The 20,150-nt window shown below is 34.0% G+C and overlaps 1 protein-coding gene across 7 annotated transcripts in view; it reads right to left on the reverse strand.

The window, feature by feature from the left end:
* The window catches only part of LOC113518684 (thyrotroph embryonic factor), a 73,958-nt gene extending 55,672 nt beyond the window's left edge, over positions 1 to 18,286 (reverse strand). The window contains exons 1-2 of one of the 7 annotated variants that reach the window (XM_052896680.1): positions 18,138 to 18,286; positions 11,866 to 11,904 (exon numbers count right to left, since the gene is read on the reverse strand). In XM_052896680.1, coding sequence (XP_052752640.1) covers positions 11,866 to 11,904; positions 18,138 to 18,150 — 52 coding nt within the window. In that variant the 5' untranslated portion in view covers positions 18,151 to 18,286. Of the gene's footprint in view, positions 1 to 4,367; positions 4,711 to 11,865; positions 11,905 to 18,137 lie in introns of those variants that run through there. The other 6 variants (XM_031911397.2, XM_031911398.2, XM_052896676.1 and 3 more) reach the window with 6 other exon arrangements.
* Positions 18,287 to 20,150: the final 1,864 nt, after the last annotated feature.

Raw genomic sequence — 20,150 nt, forward strand, 5'->3', positions numbered from 1 at the left:
CCCACCCGCGCTATTGGTATACACCGGCGTGGCACCAGTGAAGTATAATAGGTGAGGATGAAGCAGGTCAGTTAGTCCATTGTGGCGAAATCAACAAGAATTGTTCACGATGGTTTCCAGGGGGAACCACGTGGACGTCGACCTAATAGGAGACATATTGCTAGCAATGGGGCTGTCAAACTCCATTGTCAACAATCCCTTTCTCCTCGTATCACAATATTTGTTCACGCTAATCTCCAAAGCTGTTTAATTGATTTTTTAACGTTAGAGTTGTATTGGTCACACCAACTTATCTTGGCTAGAAAAGATAGTTTGCCGAATCAGTTAGCGCGTTTAAAAAAGCAAAAACTTGTTGGTAATATGCAAAATTCCTCGTTTCGAAGTAAAATAACGGTCAGACGCTATATCATTCTGGCGCTTTGACCAGAGAGATATTGTCTAACAAAAAGGACAAATAATATCAATCTAATGACGTCTTCCCTTGTCTGAACTAATATAATAAAGAGAAGAGATTCGAGTCTTTCTCTGTAAAGTTTGCTCCCACTTATCAGGCTATTTCTCTGCTCATTTCTCTGATTACTCAGCAGCCAGATATTGATATATTTAATGACAAATAGATATATATTTTAAATGTTGTTTACAGAGCGTGAATTTACAGAGTACAGCACCTGACATAACACCTGAGTCCTCAGGAATGGCAGCGCATGGGGAGTATCATGGGCGAAACAGTATGTGTGTGTACTGTTATGTCCATGGTACTGCTCATGTCCACTGCACCACCACTTTCTATCAGGTGTGCCATTCTAAGTCGTATAAAAAATATAATTGGTAAGGAAAGAGGACTGAATTTTAATTAAAAAAAAAGCGATGCGAAGCGAGATCTAGTGGCTAGTTATTTACAAATTCAATATGTTATTGTCTAGCCACAGTACCCTACTGGGTACTATTATAAACGCGTAAGTTTCTGAGAATCTATTGATGGACGTTACTCTTTCATGTAATTTTTTTTTATGCAACTTAGAATGGCATACAAGCTGACAGCCCACCTGATGGGAAGTGGTAACCGTCGCCTATAGGCACGAGCAGTACCATGGATATAAAAGAGAATAATGTTTCACCCATGATACCCTCCATGCCGTTTCCTGAGGACACAGGTAACATATCTAAGTTCAATATCTCAGCCATAACAATAACTTTTATGTTAAAAATAAATTGTTCCAACTGTGAAACAGTTGTGTTTGCATGGCTGTGTTTCGGTTTGAAGGGTGGGATATGGCGTGAATTTACTGGGTACAGAGGAATAAAATCTGAGTCCTCAGGAATGACAACCCATGGGGATATCATGGGCGAAACACTATACTGTGTTATGTCCACGGTACTGCTCACGTCTATAAGCGACGGTTACCACTTTCCATCAGGTGGACCGTCAGCTTGTTTGCCATTCTAAGTTGTATAAAAAAAAACTTAGAGAATATTAGTGCAGTATTTTCACATACGCTAAAATACCAACCTTACTAAAATATTTTTAAAGTTTTAAACAGTTTTAAAGTTACACAAACAAATATTGCCCCGGCTTCGCACGGATGCAATACTTGTTGCTATTAAAGAATAAATTGATAAATACTTTACGTACTTGTTTACGCGGGCGAAGCCGCGGTTTATACCTAGTATTAAATAGCAATGGAAATTGGCTGATATATATACCGATTGACTAACGACTGTCTAACCTAATGGTTTTTTTTTTTAGAATTATTGATGCTATAAATACATGTGTCAGTCAACAATATGGCATGCCATAGGATTATAATAATTAATAATAATTACTCCTCATAATACATAATAATAACCATAGAATAAATTATAGTATTAATAATATAACGCAGTTATATATACTATATAGCTGATTTTTTTTTATGGGTGAAAATGATATAGTAACCCCGCCTGCGCTAACGGGATACGCTGGCGGAGCACCAGTGAAGGGTGATATATGAGAATGAAAACAGGCCAGTTAGCACATCATGATGAATTCATCAGGAATGAACCATGATAGTTTCCAGGGGGAACCGCGAGGAGGTCGACCTGGTTGGGTATATTGCTAGCAATAGGATTCTCAGTCTCCATTACTAACAATCTCTTTCCCCCCCCCACTATATAGCTGATTGGGCAAATATTGTTTTACTACTTACAGTAATTCACCAGGTTCAATTTTGTTATCCGGGACAAAAGGACCATATTCCTTAAGATAGAGAGGGTTCGTAGATTAACGGGAACAAATATAGTGAGACGGTATTTGTATATATTAAGATTAATAATAGGTTAGATTTTTTAGTATTTTTTTTTAAAAACATGGACGGTCTTTCCGAAGATTTTCCACACGGAAAAAAAAAGGTGCAAGCGATTGATATCAGAGAATTTGACAGTCTTTTAGGAAGGAATATGCTCTTCTCTTGAAGGTATATTCCACTACTAAATCCTACACTTTAAGCCAAAATAAAACTTTTCGGGGAAAGGCATTGTTGGACAATGTAGACTAGTTTTTTTTTTATACAACTTAGAATGGCAAACAAGCTGACGGCCCACCTGATGGAAAGTGGTAACCGTTGCCTGTAGACATGAGTAGTACCATGGACATAACAGAGTATACTGTTTCGCCCATGATATCCCCATGCATTGCCATTCCTGAGGACTCGGGTGTTATTCCTCTATACCCAGTAAATTCACGTCTAGTTACCCTATTACTAGTTTTTCTAATAGGTGACAATGGAATGGGTGGAAATGGAAATCATTGTAGTTAATTCTTGATGATTTCGCCATGGTGAATCAACTGATCTGTCTTCATCTTCACCTATCATCTCTCTATAGTACTCTGACAGTGCATACCGGTAGCACAGGCGGGGTCACCAATTTATCATGCACAAATAAAATTGCATTGATGTACCTTTCTTTGGTGATATCTTATCAAACTTATGTATACTGGACTATATATATATATATATATATATAGCTGACTATAAAGTTTGTTACTATACTGTAATCTGTAATTAATATAGTCGATTGTTCAAAATAAACTTAACATCTTTTGTACACATTACCTGTGGTTCATGATATTTTCCCACACATTTTGTGTTTTGTAAGCAGTTACTGATATATGTAGAGTTTGTATTTTGTGTTGTACTTAGATTATATGTATATATAGAATATTTCCATACAAATACTTCGAAAAAAGCGGGTCAATTTTTTCATACAATTTTGCGTGATAAACAATTATGAGTGTTTCTTTTATAATTTCTATATTCATTTTCTTTTTTAATTTTTTTTTATCTTTTTAATGCGTAAAAACTCATTTTATTTATTAAATAATTATTATAGAGATACGTCAAAATACATTATGTGCGTAAGTATATAGAACACTGATAAAAAAACGAGTCAGCTATTTTAACAATTAGCTGACAAAAAGTACACCCGATTTTGAGACTCGATGCTCTATCTATATAATCCAAAGTGTTGTTTCATTGTTATACGTTCTAGTAAGAGCAATAAATGCTTCTTTTTTTAATCTAGTGATGCCCCTCGCAATTTTGCCCTTAAGGATCAATATATATATATATATATATATATATATATATATATATATATATATATATATATATATATAACATACCTATCTGTGTATCAAACGTTATCCAAACCTGTTCAGCCGTTTACGCGTGAATGAGTTACAAACATCCAAATATTTTTGCAATTTTTTTAAATATTAATAGGAATGTAATTATAATAAATATAATAACGCGGAAGAGTTTGTTCGTTTGAACGCGATAATCTTTGGAACTGCCTATCGGATATTGAATTTTTTTTTACGTATTTGATAGCTCATTCCTTTAAGGTTATAAGGTATTTAACATTATGATGCGACTGCAGGCAAAACCGCGGCATGTAACTAGTTTATAATATAAGTAGCATTTTATATCAACTATATACATGCTGTTTAAATTGGAACTTTAAAGAATACCGCGCTAAAGGCCGTTATCGGTCAAACCTTTTCGAGTAACCTCACATATCATCCCTCACTGGCGTCTCACCAGCGCTGCCTGCGGATAACAATACTGCAAGTAGTTATTATTCCATTGTCATCTATTAAAAAAAAATCCTTTCTATATCATCAGAATCATAAGAAATCTGCCATGAAAGCAGATATATTTATTTTTTACTAAATCAACCCGCTCTACCCTCAATCTTTCCGAAAGACGCGACACCACTTTGAATATCCTTAAAACATGTTCATTTCTAGTCGTCATTCAACAATTCAGTAATAATACCATAATTGCTGTATCTAATTAGAAAATCACATGAACAACAAAATGTTGTACCTGTCGACAGCGGCGGTGGCAACGGCAGCCGCCTGTGGTGGACCGCGAGCGGCGTGGACGGCGGCGGAAGGAAACACTCGTGGTACGAATCAGAATTATCCGCGTACCAGCCACGGGCGCCCGTTGAGTCGGCTGCCATATCGATATAGCCGTGCCGGTCCAAGCGGCGCACGGGCCACCGTTGGGACGTACCGAACTTGTCAAGCGTGACACACTCGATCATTGTAGAGTGCGTTGTAATTAGAACGCGACCGATCCCGATGAAAACCGCGGCAGGATTGAAGGAGCTGGTGCGCTGCTAGGCGCGCACGCTCACAGCCACGTGCGCGCCGGCACGCCGACTCGCAACGTGCACGCCCGCCGACACGTGCCCCTCTCCCCCTCGTAGCCCCGCGCGACTGAAGTAGCGAAGCATCCCGCACCCACCACCCAGCGGAGGGTGGAACGGCTTGTTGGCACCAACAATTAAGCAGCCGAATCTGTCCACGGATTAATCGTGCCATGTGCACGGTACGCGATTTCCGAAAACGTAAAAATTAAGTATTCAACGTGGAAACAGTCGAGTTGCGATCACGACGGCCGTTCACAGACTGTTGCCGCCCTCGCCGGTTACAGTGAGCGGTTTATATTGTTAAAAAAAAAACCCGTACTGTAATCAAGGTATCACAAGAGTATGTGAATAAATAATGTACAATTGAAACTGTGATGTGACCGTATATGGATTTATAAATTCAGTTAGTGTTTTTATCTACTAGCTGCAGTTTTGACCTCGTCCTTGTGACAGCGACGTATTGATTGTTTGAGAGGAAAATCAAGCCGGTCTTTCTCCAGTGAAACACAACATTATTTATTCGAAATAGGCACATCAATAATTTACATATTATACATAAATTTATGTAAATATTTGTTTTAATTTCCGTTTAGCACTACTACTGCCCACTCACTACTTCCTATGCCACTGTGTTAGGTTGACTGGAAGAAATCTCATTAATCAATTTTAAGGATAAGTTCGCCTTTGCTAACATTGTTATTAATTTATTGTTATTACTGTATGTTTTAGTGCAATAAAGAATATATATATATATATATATATATAATATGGAATAATAATAATAAAGTTTTCTTTATTAGTTAAAATTTCGCGATTCTATACTTAGGCATTGATTTTGAAATGTTCCATCACAAAACTTATGAGTGTTCCCACACTTTGCTACACGACGCCACACTCCGTCGACCCCCCCGCCTCTCCTTAACGTGTGAAGTAATTTATGAATGGTCCCTATTAAGGAAGCAAACACTTTAAATTAGCACATATTTAGGATCTATCCTAATTTATAGATGAATTATAATCACTGTTATTAATTACTTAATTTCTTATTGCCAGGGGAAAGGAATTTTTAGTATTGGTCAAATTGGTATTTTTCAAATATGGGACGTTACACTAGGGAGAGGGGAGCCTCTAAATATAACCAGCTGTGACAAGGACGAGGCAGTTCAAAAATACATGAAAATCGTGTGCCTTAATTTATACATGGTCCCATAGCTCCGAAAAGAAATAAACCTAAGACTTTTATTATGGGAAACGAGAACCCTTACAATTATGCTATTAACGTCATTCAAAGATGACTGTCACGTGTATATAAGATGAGTCAGCATCACAGGTCATAGGCATAGATATTCTAGACTGCATTGTAAAGATACCTATTCTCACTCTATAAACAGTATACTCTATTATGTCCATGGTACTGCTCATGTCTATAGGCGACGGTTACCACTTTCCATCAGGTGGGCCGTCAGCTTGTTTGCCATTCTAAGTTGCATAAAAAAGAACCTAGTGTGATACTATATAAAGTTATACATATAAATATAGACATACATAAAGATTTCGAGTAACTAATGATTAAACCCTTTTAAAAATATTTTTTGTCATTCGTATAAACTTTATTTTAACATAAATATTCAATAGTCACTCCAAATCTAAATTCAGACAATCAAGTTAATTCAAGTTCTATTGCATGGGAAATAAGGTTTAAAAGCTAACAAGTATATAGTTGATATCTATGTCGATATTGTTTCTATAACATGTTTATTTATGCCCTATAAATGTGCAGTCAAATAGTTTGCGTTGACGACGGACATTTTGTACGCCCGACAAATTTTCCCATTACCTGCCTTGTCTTCTCGTCTTTGGTTTACAAAACAAATCAACAACAGATATTAGCTTCTTAATTTTATTTGTTATAAAAAAAAATAATTTATTATATAACAACTAGGATTATAAAAATTATTCCCTTCTCTCCTAAATTTCTAGACACGATTTGTTGTGCAAGAACACGGCTTAGAGGAGGGCTAATTGGCCTGCCTTCATCCTCACTTATCACCACTGATACCCCGCGTAACCGTTCCATCATCACTGATTGATATTGATATAAATATAATTTACATAAAAGGAATTTTTGTCACCACTACGTCTATTGTCTGCGTAGACCTTATTTCGTAGCACGGTAGCGCAACGTTCGTAGCTACGTAGTGATCCCTTTTTAATTCTACCTAATAATTTACTACGAGCTTGCGCTTTACTAAATTGACTCAAGTATTTGTGTAACGGATTTCTTTGTAGAAAAATGTTATTTCATAGACAGGATTTATAGACTATAGAATTTAAATATTTTATTATAATTTCAAAATGATATAAAAAGCGTAACTATATGAATGAATGAATGAGTATAATTTATTTGCATTATACAATATAGGAAATAAGCAAGACAATTAACAAACACAACGATACAATTGTATAAGTACAGTAAGGCGGTCTTATTGCTGAGAGCAATCTTTTCAAGACAACCTTAAGGTAATGGACTAATTGTTGTACAAATAGGTATGATAGTGCTGTATATATGTAATATCTAGATTAATTTTATTTATTATTATTATATTACACTTTATTGCACCATTTATAAAATAGTAAATACAGTTAATTTTAATGAGAATTGATACAAAAGGTAGCCTTGTCGCTAAGCAATCTTTTCCAGACAACCTTTGGGTAGAGGGCATTGAGAAAAGAAAAAAAGGATAGGTGGCACACTATTATATATAAACTAATATATACAAATATATATATATATATATATATATATATATATATATATATATATATATATATATAAACATACTTAAAAGCACACATACAACGGGAAAGAATGAAACTAAAAGGTGAAGAGAGAATACGGGAAAATAGTACTTAAAGAGGAAGATAATAGGATTTAACAGAAGTTATTTATTTCTTTATTGTTACCTGCAATTTACAGGTGAATAAACTCCAACACACTACAGGTAATTATAATTTTTGTACATGTCATGTCTTTTACAATATTTAATATTAATAAATAACTATAAATTATTTATTTTATATTAAATTTCACATAAAATGTCAATTCCATAACTTAAATCCGGTAATAGGAAAAATATAATTATACACAGAGTGTCCCGTGAGTCATGGATCAGACGAATTCCTGCGACAGGGGGAATTAAGCACTATTAAAAAAAAAAAACAAAAATAAAACATTGTCTATTTTTCAACATTATATTTAAATCAAAATAATAATTTTTACTAAAGAAAGAGTAAATTTTTTACTAATTTCAGAAAACTACTTTATTCTAATCGTAATACGGTCGGATTATTTGAAATTTATTCTCCTAATTGATACGAGAATGTCAGTTTATTAAATACTAGTGGCTCGCGTCGCCTCCGTGCGGTTATTTTTAAAATAAAACCCACTCTATGTTACGCTAATAATGTTGCTTTTTATATGTGAAAGAATTTTTAATATCCGTTGTGTATCTTTGAGTTCACCTATTATAAACAAAGAATCAAATATTTCCACTTTATATATAAAAAATATAATAAAAATGGATTAATCTAGAAAATTACTTATACATTTATTTGTATAGTTCCTATTGGCGTCAACAGTTTAGTTGGATAACACTTGTTTGTGACCCTAAAATCTAATTTCAGCCTACACAAAAAAAAAAAATGGAAGTACAGACTTCCAATTTTTTTGATGGATTATTTAAAAAGGATTATTGCCTCCTACTTACTTTGGCGGGTACGTAAAGTCGTCTGATGAGCCATATTAGAAGCTCTTGTGTATGACGTGGCCTATGAACACTTGTTACCAGAGGACACCATTCCTATATATCATATATCAACATATCAGCCTTTAATTGTCCACTGCTGAACATAAGTCTCCCCCATAAGGGTGTTGCCAGTAGTTGCCACGCTTGGCAGGCGAATTGGTGATCGCAGTTAGGCTTTGGAGATGTTTTAAGAGGGAAGCTGCTACCCATCCCTCGCCCTCCATTACTCGCTACGACAACCACAAGAAAAAAAGGGGTGGCCTATTCTATTTATTTCTATAGAAAAATGAGATAAACATTTAATTCCTTAATTTACGTTTAAATTAAATATTCATATTTTTTTTTGAATTAATTCTATAGTTATTAACACTTTCCATCAGGTGGGCCGTCAGCTTGTTTGCCATACTAAGTTGTATAAAAAACAATTAGTGATCTGCCATAGAGAACTTATACGAAGATATTATATCTCGGTCGGTAACGTGATGCGTCCAGATTGTCGCCGTTCGTACAATTATATACATCACTCTGTAACGTGGCTAAATAAATTGTGCTTACCAACGCCACTTTAATAAGTACTAGTCACTAACGTGACTCCAGGACAAATGAGTCACGTTAACTGGCTAAATATAGCAAATAAGAAGTCATATGAAATTTTCCAGCGCTGAAACGCTGCTAGCGCTTTCCATTTTAATTAGTTATATTGAAACAAAGGGAAACGTTAGAGAATTATACAGTCGTTTACAGTCGGCAATTTTTTTTTCAATGGTTGATAACGAAATGGCAACTGCGCCCGCGCTAACGGCTGGGAACCAGTGAGAGAGAACAGCTGAGAATAAAAAGGCAGGTCAGTTAGCCCATCGTGACGAATACACCTGGGACGATTGTTTCTAGAGGGATCACGTAGGAGTCGACCTGATAGGGTATATTGCTAGCAATGGCGCTGGTAGTCCGCGTTACTAACAATCCTTTCCCCCCACAATCGGCAATTAATATGTAAAGCACTTTTATTTATTTAATTATTCCTTATTAAAATCGTCAAAGAGTAGATAATATTAATGCTAGATGGAGCGTCTACATGTCTCTGAATGGTCAGCAAAGTGTCATCTGACCTGTTCTCTTTTTATACATGAAAGTCTGTGGTATTTAATTAATGAACAAATAAAAAAATACGATCTATCTATCTTTTTCTATTTAAGAGTTGCATTCTTGTCGGTGGAGCTCTTGGCACTCACTACGATTTTCAGCGAGTCTCTTCACCTCTTGATACGACACGACACCAACTTTTTCCTTGATCTGCATGATGTAACTATGCCTCGGTCTCCCTCTTCCCCTCCTTCCTTCTAACTTACCTTCTATTATAATGTTCATAAGTTCGTCGTGTCGTATCAAGTGTCCTAACATTTTTTCCTTTTTGACCTCAATAATTCTTATATTTTTGTCTCTTTCCTTAAACCCCAAGTAGGACCTTCTCTACGTGCTATAAATGCATGGATTAATTGATAAATATAATATTATACTTTATGAAAAGCGCGTCATTTTAATAAAAGTTACATCGTTTTTATCGAAGCATTTCTAAGTAGACACTTTATTTACGCTATTTGATCTACAAAAATAATATGAGAAAAACAAAACAAAACAACTCAGACAATTGAAAAGTGTTTCGCTCGAGCGATCTCTTCATCTATAACACCCAAAAGATATCCGATATCTTTTGGGTATATGATAAATTAATATTTATTTATTTATAGGATCACCAACATAAGAAAACAGCGAAACATTTCAATACAATACACTGGCAGATTAGATCTAACTGTTCTTACATTTATAGGCAACCACAGCATGCCTTGTGTTTGATACACATTAAAATACAATTAAATTATTAAATGTCATTAAATGAGTAAAGATATTAACAATATGAATAATAAAATTAATTATATTTTTTTAACGTAATTATAACCTGTTTCAATGGAGCTTAATGACAACGTAAAGAAATGAATAACTGACCTGTCCAAAGGACAATCTGCTGAAGTCTAGTAGTAAAAAATAACCCGAATCATTATTATCATCTTCCTACCTTTACCCCATTATTAATTATTAGGTCGGTAGGTATAGAGGTTGGCGTAATATGTTTTTCTTATGCATATTCCAAAAAGATTTCGTTTATAGTTTCATAACAGTTTTACAGAAAAAATAATGCTGCCAGAATCTCGGATATGCTGCTTCAAGGTGGTGCGTTGGGAGACTATGTATTGTTATTGTAAGTGATATTACTTAAAAGAATGTATACATTTCAGTTATTGTAATGTTCAATAATAAAACAAACAGTTAAAAACTAGGTTAAACTATCATTAAGTTTTATTGAAATAGATTATTTAAGTGTACGTGAGTATTGTGTAATTCAAAAGTAGGCGTGAGTAAATTTATTCGAATGTAAAAAAAAAAAAACCAGTAATAATATATAATAATCCGTAAAGAATAATCGATTGTTTCGAATTGTTACGAATTTAAATAAAACAAACAGTTAAAAACTAGGTTAAACTTTTTCATTAAGTTTTATTGAAATAGATTATTTAATTGTATGTAACCATGATTATAATTCAAAAGTAGGCGTGAGTAAATTTATTCGAATGTAAAAAAAAAACAGTAAAAAATATAATAATCTGTTAAGAATAATTGATTGTTTCGAATTGTTACGAAATTAAATAAAACAAACAGTTAAAAAATATGTTAAACTTTTTCATTAAGTTTTATTGAAACAGATTATTTAAGTATATGTGATTATGATTATAATTCAAAAGTAGCTGAGAGTAAATATTATCGATTTAAAAAAAAAATCCGTTTAGAATAATTGATTGTTTCGAATTGTTAATAATTCAGGCAGTATTTCTGTGATAATAGTGCTCGATTCAGATACGCCATTATCCTAAACCAATGTCTAAAATAAAAAAAAATAAAAAAAACTAATTAGACATCGCACGCAAAATGTTTATTGTGAAAGACAGTTGTGAATTAATTGTCTAACGATTTTTTCTAATTGATTATTATAATTTTAGTTTAGGGACCACTATATAACAGTAATTTCGAGAACTTATCAAAAAACAATATTGAATTTAGAGGCAGTTTATCAGGTTTAAAGAATTGGCGCATCATATTCGGCCTCAACGTTAACAAAATATGCCTATCTTTACATTAGGTAACTTTAATAACACACACAGTTTAACTAGAAGGATCAATCTACGCTAGTGCGCAGCATTAACATTTCAAATGTCTATCTATATTGTGCCAGGGTGTACTCTACGACAAAGGAAATAGCAGGCAAAGATTAAAAACAGAAACAGTATCGCAATTGTGATGTACTAACCGTATTTTTTGTTGAAACTAGCCCCGTGACTCAGGAAATCTGTAAATAACGAGAAGTTGTATTAAAAAAAAAAGCAAATAAAAATGATACAGTCCAAGCGTTGCTACATCTAGTCATGCAAATTAAAAATGCTACACTTTACGAGTATAACTGCATATAGACGCTATTAATTCATAGAATCACCTTTTAGATAATTAGTTTTTGTGCGCAACTTTGTACGCGTAGATTTTGGAAATTATCCTCATTTAGGGGTTGGATTTTCAAAATTATTTTCTCGTTCATCTACGCTGTATATGCTAAATTTCAAAATTCTAGATTCAAAGGTTTCGGCTGTGCGTTTATATATGGGTCGGTCACTCAATCAGCACACCCTTTATCTTATAGTGGAGAAGGGATTGTTAGTAATGGGGTCAAATAGCCCTTTATACATTACTAGCAATATACCTTGTCAGGTCGACCTCCACGTGGTTCCCCCTGGAAACCAACGTGACTAATTCTAGTTGAATTCGTCAGGATGGGCTAACTGACCTGCTTTCATCCTCACCTGTCATCTATCACTGGTGCCCCGCCAGTGTATACCGATAGCTCAGATGGGGTTACCATACCATTATCACCCATTAGTTTTTTTTTTATAGGTGATATTGTTGATGCTATTTTTTACATTATTATGCCATTTTATTTGCAACATATATACATAATAATGTTGGTAAGTTTTCTTAGATAATTTATTACTTTTTTAAAGTTATAAAATTTACAATAATAGCTAAGGAATAATCTAATAACATTAATTCTTGGTACTCTACCATCCAAACGTAGGTCATTCGACTTTTATTTTATGATCCTATGTATGATCCTAGGTATATTAGTGAAATATTCCACTAAATGGTGACCGAACGTGAGCGCAAATTGAAAAATGAACAAAATACTAAAATTGAAATAACTAAATAGTAACGTAAAGGGGGAAAAGGATTGTTAGCAATGGAGTTTGACAGCACCATTGCTAGCAATATACCTTATTAGGTCGACCTCCACGTGGTTCCCCCTGAAAACATCGTGAATAAATCTTGTTGAATTCGTCACGATGGGCTAACTGACCTGCTTCATCCTCACCTATCATTCTTCACTGGCGCCCCGCCGGTGTATACCGATAGCGTGGGCGGGGTTACCATACCATTATCATCCATTAAAAAAAATATAGTAACGTAAGTATAACTAAGGGTAAGGTAAGTATAACTAAAGTATAAGCAGTACTAAGGGTCCATAAGTTGAAATGTTATCTACTAATTATATTATGGAATGCAATAAGAAATAAATAAATAAGTAGGTATCCACTAAGCAAATGGACAAAATTATAAGGTAATGCTGTTTGAAAATTTATAAACGAATTAATGTGCCACTACAACAAATAAGTATTACCGGGCATATATTAAATGACATACAGACAGAAATGAAGCCAAATTATTTAAATAAATGTCTACAATACAATTAAAATTATAATAAATATACTACATATAACATACTATACAGGCACAAAACGTGTGTGACGAATATCCATATTATGATAGATTTACACCTCGACTGAAATTCATTTGAGAATTAAAAAAAAATTATCAAATTTTAATACTAGGTGTACTATATTTAATACAGAAAACTAACGAACGAGGAAGTCCTGAAAAGGGTGGATGAGAGACATTAATAAAAACAATAGAGAATAGAAGAGGCAAAATGCTGGGCCACCTTATACGACATGACGATTTTTTAAAGAGCATAGTAGAAGGAAAAATAGAGGGCAAAAGAGGTAGAGGAAGTCCGAGGAATAACTACATGGGACAGATAAAGGAGACAGTAGGTGTCATGTCGTTTAGGGAAGTTGAGGATATGGTCTGGGATAGAACTGGCTGGAAGAAGATACATGAATTAGTTGCACCGACAAGAGGAAACACTTAAATGAAAAGAAGACTAGGTGATCTAATGAATGTGTAAATGACGTATTTAACACCATATGGAATTATCTATTAGTTGACTGTTGACAGGAGTATCAGAAAGTATAATTCACGGTGCAACGTAATAAACATTTTTTTTTTATTCAACTTAAAATGGCAAACAAGCTGACGGTCCACCTGATGGAAAGTGGTAACCGTCGCCTATAGACATGAGCAGTACTATAGACATAACAGAGTATACTGTTTCGCCCATGATATGTCCCCCATGCGTTGCCATTCCTGAGGACTTAGGTGTTATTCCTCTGTACCCTGTAAATTCACCGCCATATCCCACCCTTCAAACCGAAACACAGCCATGCAAACACAACTATTTTACGGTAGAAACACGAATGGGGCAGAGATGCCCAAGCAAACGACTTTCGTACAAAGTCTCCCTCTGGTAAAATTATAACTGTGAAATATTAATATTAATACTGTAATTCAATTTAACATACATACTACTCATATTATCTGTTAATTAAAATATTATCGGACGAAAAATTACTCGAATACAAGGGAAATACCAACATAAGACAAAGCAAAGCGTCTAAAACATACGATGAAAAAATGAAATATGCAAATTACTAAGAATTATTTTTCTTAGTTGCTAACAATAAATACAAACATCTTTGTTTATAGTGAAAAAGAGAAAAAAATAATAGTTAGTTAGTTGGAGCAGCTAGCTTTTAATATTTTTCAAAATAAAATACCTTCTAAGCAATAGGGTTTATTAAATTCATTAGAATCAGCTAGTCTATGTATGGTATGTAAATAAAAATGTTGGAAAAATCTTATGAAAAAGTGAATAATTTCGATTAAAAAAGAGTCAGATTGGGTTGACTGGAAGAGATCTCTATCAGAGATAAGTCCACCGTTGCTACACCACAATATTTATAAATGCATTAACAATGTAATTTACAAGTGCAATATAGAATATATATATATATATATATATATATATATATATATATATATATATATATATATATATATATAAGATTTGGTTTCATTTTCTTCATCAGTACATCTGTGCGAAGCCTTTAGTTCTATTCAAGCCACTTTTTAATCGACTTTATAAAAAACAAGGTTCACAATTCGCTTGTATTTTTTATAATGGTTGTTAGGTTGGTCATATCTCCGTCAGTTGTGAACAAATTTGGAAAACTCTTTTTTTTTATCCGAAAACACATACAGATTGATAACTTAGAATTTTTTTTTAAAAATAGGCCGTGTACTTTGATTTTTAAAAACATTCAAAATTAACTGTTTACAATTTTACCACAGTTGAAGTCGGCTATTTGGAACACAATTTGAATTATTCAAAACACTTGTTAAATAATAAAGCTTATTACAATACTTTGAATGCCTTTTTACTTGTAAACAAATTGCGTATTTTGAAGCGGATACATGTTTACAAAAATTATATGTGTACTACAAGCCAGTAGGGATCGTTTTTACACGTACATTATTTATTCTTATTATTGTTTTTTTAAAGTTACAAGTGTTTCTCAAGTAGGTATACCGACAAATATGTATAATAGGTATGTTGTTTTTTTTTTTCGTTATATTTGTAGTTTTAGGTTTCATAAGTCCCTTCGTAATTAGTAGATTGTAACTTGTGAGATACCAATGAACTTTGACTCTATTTTGCAATTCAAAAATTAAGTAAATTTCATATATTGTTTTTTTTTTCTTTTTTTTAAAAAAAAAAAAACTTTAATAATTTAATATTATGTTTTCAAGAAAAACCTGCTTCGCTGTGGAAAAACCAGTTATATTGATATGAAAACTGAACTGCTTAACGGAACTTGATAATATTTATTTGAGGCCAATCCGGAAGTGTATCCTTTCAGATAAAAAAATAATTATCCAAATCGGTTCACAACTGACGCAGTTATGAGGTAATACACATAAAAATACAACCGAATTGTGACATTTTTTTTATACAACTTAGAATGGCAAACAAGCTGACGGTCCACCTGATGGAAAGTGGTAACCGTCGCCTATAGACATGAGCAGTACCATGGACATAACAGAGTATACTGTTTCGTTCATGCTACCACCCATGCGTTGCCATTCCTGAGGACTCGGGTGTTATTTCTCCTTCAACTTCCTTCTTTTTGAAGTCGGTTAAAAGAGGTTTCTTTAAAGGTAAATTTATTGTCAATGTCTAAATGGGACTAATATTTAAAATAATAAATTATAGTGACGCTTGCTATTTAAAACCCAAAATGCACAGATTAAAAAATGGCACTGAAAAAGAGTACGTTCAACCAAATACAGCGTTCTAATTTTTAACCTTTAACCAGTTATTGTAGTTAGTTATATGTAGAGCTGCCATCCGTTTGGAATTCCTCGGATTTGTCCTAGATTGTAGAGCGTCCAGCAGGGGTTTTTGAAGTGTCCCGGACACTTTTGTTGTCGGGGGGAATCCAATTTTTTTTATAGATAGGCGTTCAATTGAAATAAATCTTAGTAACAAATTTATCTACAATAACCCGCATTCAAGAAGGCTCGGCAAAATAGTGTCCGGGGAAATACCATATTTCGCCCAAATGTCCGGGATTTGGGCCGTGTTTATCTGGTGTTGGCAATTTAGGTGATGGCAGCTTTATTCATATGTCGAAATACGATTAGACAATTTCATAGGCTCATTTAATGGAAGGAAGGCGTGTTGGATGAGCTGTGTTTACCAGGATACGAATTAAACTTCCCAGAAACATGTCTGAGAGTACAGAGTACTTTTTAATTGGAAAGTTCTGGAAAATTTATATAGGCCAACGCATATTTTATAAAAAAACAATAAGTCTAGACACTTACGCTAAGTATTCGGCTCCATTTAATCCATGTCTTGATATATTTTTACTTTAATCCAGGATAATTTCAAGTCTATTTTTTAATGTGTAGGCGAGTATCGGTGTTCTAGATTATTTTTATTTATTTATTTATTAATTAAAAATAATTACAACATTGTGACAGCAAAAGTCAAATCAATGTTATAAAGCTAGTGTGCTGACATACAAAATTAGAATAAAAGTATTTTTTTATGGGTGAAAATGGTATGGTTACCCCGCCTGCGTTAACGGGATACGCTGGCGGAGCACCAGTGAAGGGTGATAGATGAGGATGAAAACAGGCCAGTTAGCCCATCAAGATGGATTCATCAGGAATTAACCATGATAGTTTGGAACGAAGGTTATGCGTGGCTACCCCGTACACGTAACGCAGTGTAAGACGACCCCCCCCCCCCCCAACACTCCTAGATGGAGAAACAACTTCATATGTAATGCGTGGAGTCAATGGATAAAGATGGCTCTGGACGGTTCCTTATAGCAGTCTATGATAGAAGTCAACATTCAGTAGTTGACAGACAACGGTATGATGAGGGGAGGAAAGGGATTGTTAGTAATGAGGGCTGAGAATCCCATTGTTAGCAATATACCCAACCAGGTCGAACTCCTCGCGGTTCCCCCTGGAAACTATCATGGTTAATTCCTGATGAATTCATCATGACGGGCTAACTGGCCTGTTTTCATTCTCATCTATCACCCTTCACTGGTCCTCCGCCAGCGTATCCCGTTAGCGCAGGCGAGGTTACCATACCATTTTTACACATAAAAAAAACGGTATGATGTTGAAAAGTCTTTATTATTAAAAAGTATATTGTTACAAATAATAACAAAATTTTAAATGCAAATGTTTAATAAATTTAATTTTTTGATTATTTATATCTTATAAGATGCGAGTTACGAATGAATCAACTTAATAAGACATTAACATGTGACAAAACACAAAAGTTTGTTTCGCAACTATTCAAGTAACTTAAAAAGTAAATATTACTTCAGATTAATCACATCTTTTTTTACCTAATTCGAGTACTTTATTTTTAAACGTTCAATATATAATTATTTGTTCAAACACTTCTTATTAGAATCTTGATGAAGTCCTATTTTTCTTCTAAAAATGGTTGGAATAATGTTATTAAAAAGTTAAGTCGATTTCATAATTTATTCAAAAGGTCTCCAGAATAAACGAGAAATCGAATAATATTTTCTTAAATAGGTATTGTGTCTAAAAATACTCTACAAATCTTTATTTATCTTACCAGACTCTCAGAGTCAAATTATAAATAAACATAACAAATATAGGAACAGCGCCATCTATTACAAATACTCTGAACTTTAAGAAGATCGTGGCACTATTTGTTCTAGTGTAAAATAACATTTCCGAAGATGGCGCCAGGGTCGCGGCTGCTAAATATGGAAACGACTAATATCTACACTAACTTACCGTTTCTACTCATTGTCACTTATTAAATAAATGACTCACAATGTTGTCCGTAGAGTGCGTGTCGATACAAATTACGATATATGTGTAAAGGAGTAAATTAATGATAATTTGTACTTATTAAAAATTGTAAATAGCGCCGGTCACATGTGCGCACTGTGACCGCAGCGGAGTTTGGTGCGATTGGTGAACGGTGATGAGTCGGTGCAGCTGCACGTGTTATGATTGGCTGCCAGACTGTATGTTGATAAAGCAGTGCACAGGCTAGCACGTGATATCTGAACGCGAAGGCCTTGCGTTTAACTCGCATAGCATTATACAGATGGCGCCACATAGTCGAATGTTGGATTTAACTCTACGAAATACTACAGATTATTAGATATCTCTGTTACTACACTGCAGTGACATAATTCACGTAATAGGCAGTGAATGCGTATAACGTAGTGGGAGTCGCTGGTCTTTTTGGGAGTGACACAAAATATATATTAAAAATTGTTTTTCTTTTGTTGTTTTGTTAAATCTTATATAGTTATAATAATATTATAACTATTTTTAGTAATAACTATAGTTCTTGTAACTCGTTGAAAATAGAAAGATCATTGTCATGAATTATAGGTACATCTGGTGCAGTTTACCTACATTTTATAATTCCTAGGTTATTTTAGTATATGTGGTAAGAAAAATTAATAAAAAAAAAATATGTTATAAAGTGGATTTTGGAATAAATAAGAGCTCTTTTCATCGTCATCGTCATGATGACGACATATGGACAATAATTTTCCGAGCAGATAAGTTTGAATCCGCTCCTTTTATGCTATACCAGGACTAGTGCTCTAGTGATACAGTAGCACGACTGGTAAAAGGCAGGCCGTATGATGCATAGGTTCGATTCCTGCTCGCTTTACATATTTTCAATTTCAGTAATATTCCTATATTCATTTGCAATTGTGTAATAAGTTGTCAAGTGTCAAAGTATAAAATATTTTGTTTTAATTGGAACTCAATAAAAATATGAACAAAGAGATAATTGGCTCGACTTTAAAACAGTTTACTGGTGTCCAATAGTAATTAGTAAATATACAATAATCCATTATTTGATTTAATTTCAATTTTTTACTAACTTGCCAAACAGAGTGCGTAACTATACCTATAAGAGGGAAAGGGATTTTTAGTAATGGAGGCTAAAAATCCCATTGCTAGCAATATACCTAACCAGGTCGACCTCCATGCGGTTCCCCCTGGAAACTGACATGATTAATTCTTCATGATGAATTCATCATGATGGGCTAACTGGCCTGTTTTCATTCTCATCGATCATCCTTCACTGGTGCTCCGCCAGCGTATCCCGTTAACGCAGGCGGGGTTACCATACCATTTTCACCCAACATAAAAAAAAAAAAACTATACCTATACAAAAATATACAGTCAAATAATTGAGCAACTCTATATTTTCAAAGTGGGTTGAAATTGAAGCAACTGCAATTAATCGCGAAGCGGGACACTCGGATTACACTGACAGTAATAAATTAATTGGTATAGTACCGGCTCTGCAGGAACTAAGCGGGAAATACGCGAAGGCCGAGGGCACAATAACAAATACACTGTAGTAATATAATGACGTCGACGGTCGACGCTCTAGCGACGACAATTCCTCGTTCGCAGAGGCACGGTATTTATTCTTATAACATATATGTACGTGCGTACGATATATAAATGAAAATTTCACATGCTAATTAGCTAAATACGAGAATCTTTCATTTTATATCTTTGAGCTTAGTCTCTTAAAAAAAAAGATATTTAAATACCTATTCTGTGTTCCAGTCACAGAGTAGGTTAATAACCACAGTGCCATTTAAGAGCCGCCACTGTCCCTTAATAAACGAAATTGAGAAATGAATCTATGCAACCAAGAGAAAAGTATAAACACAATAAAATAATAATATCTTTCTATAACAATTTATAATACGCCTTTGTACAAAATATCAAATAGAATATATACTATCTACATCATAAATG

Source organism: Galleria mellonella, unplaced genomic scaffold, assembly GCF_026898425.1.
Source record: "Galleria mellonella isolate WM207_F2 unplaced genomic scaffold, CSIRO_AGI_GalMel_v1 utg33, whole genome shotgun sequence".
NCBI classification, from domain to species: Eukaryota; Metazoa; Arthropoda; class Insecta; order Lepidoptera; family Pyralidae; genus Galleria; species Galleria mellonella.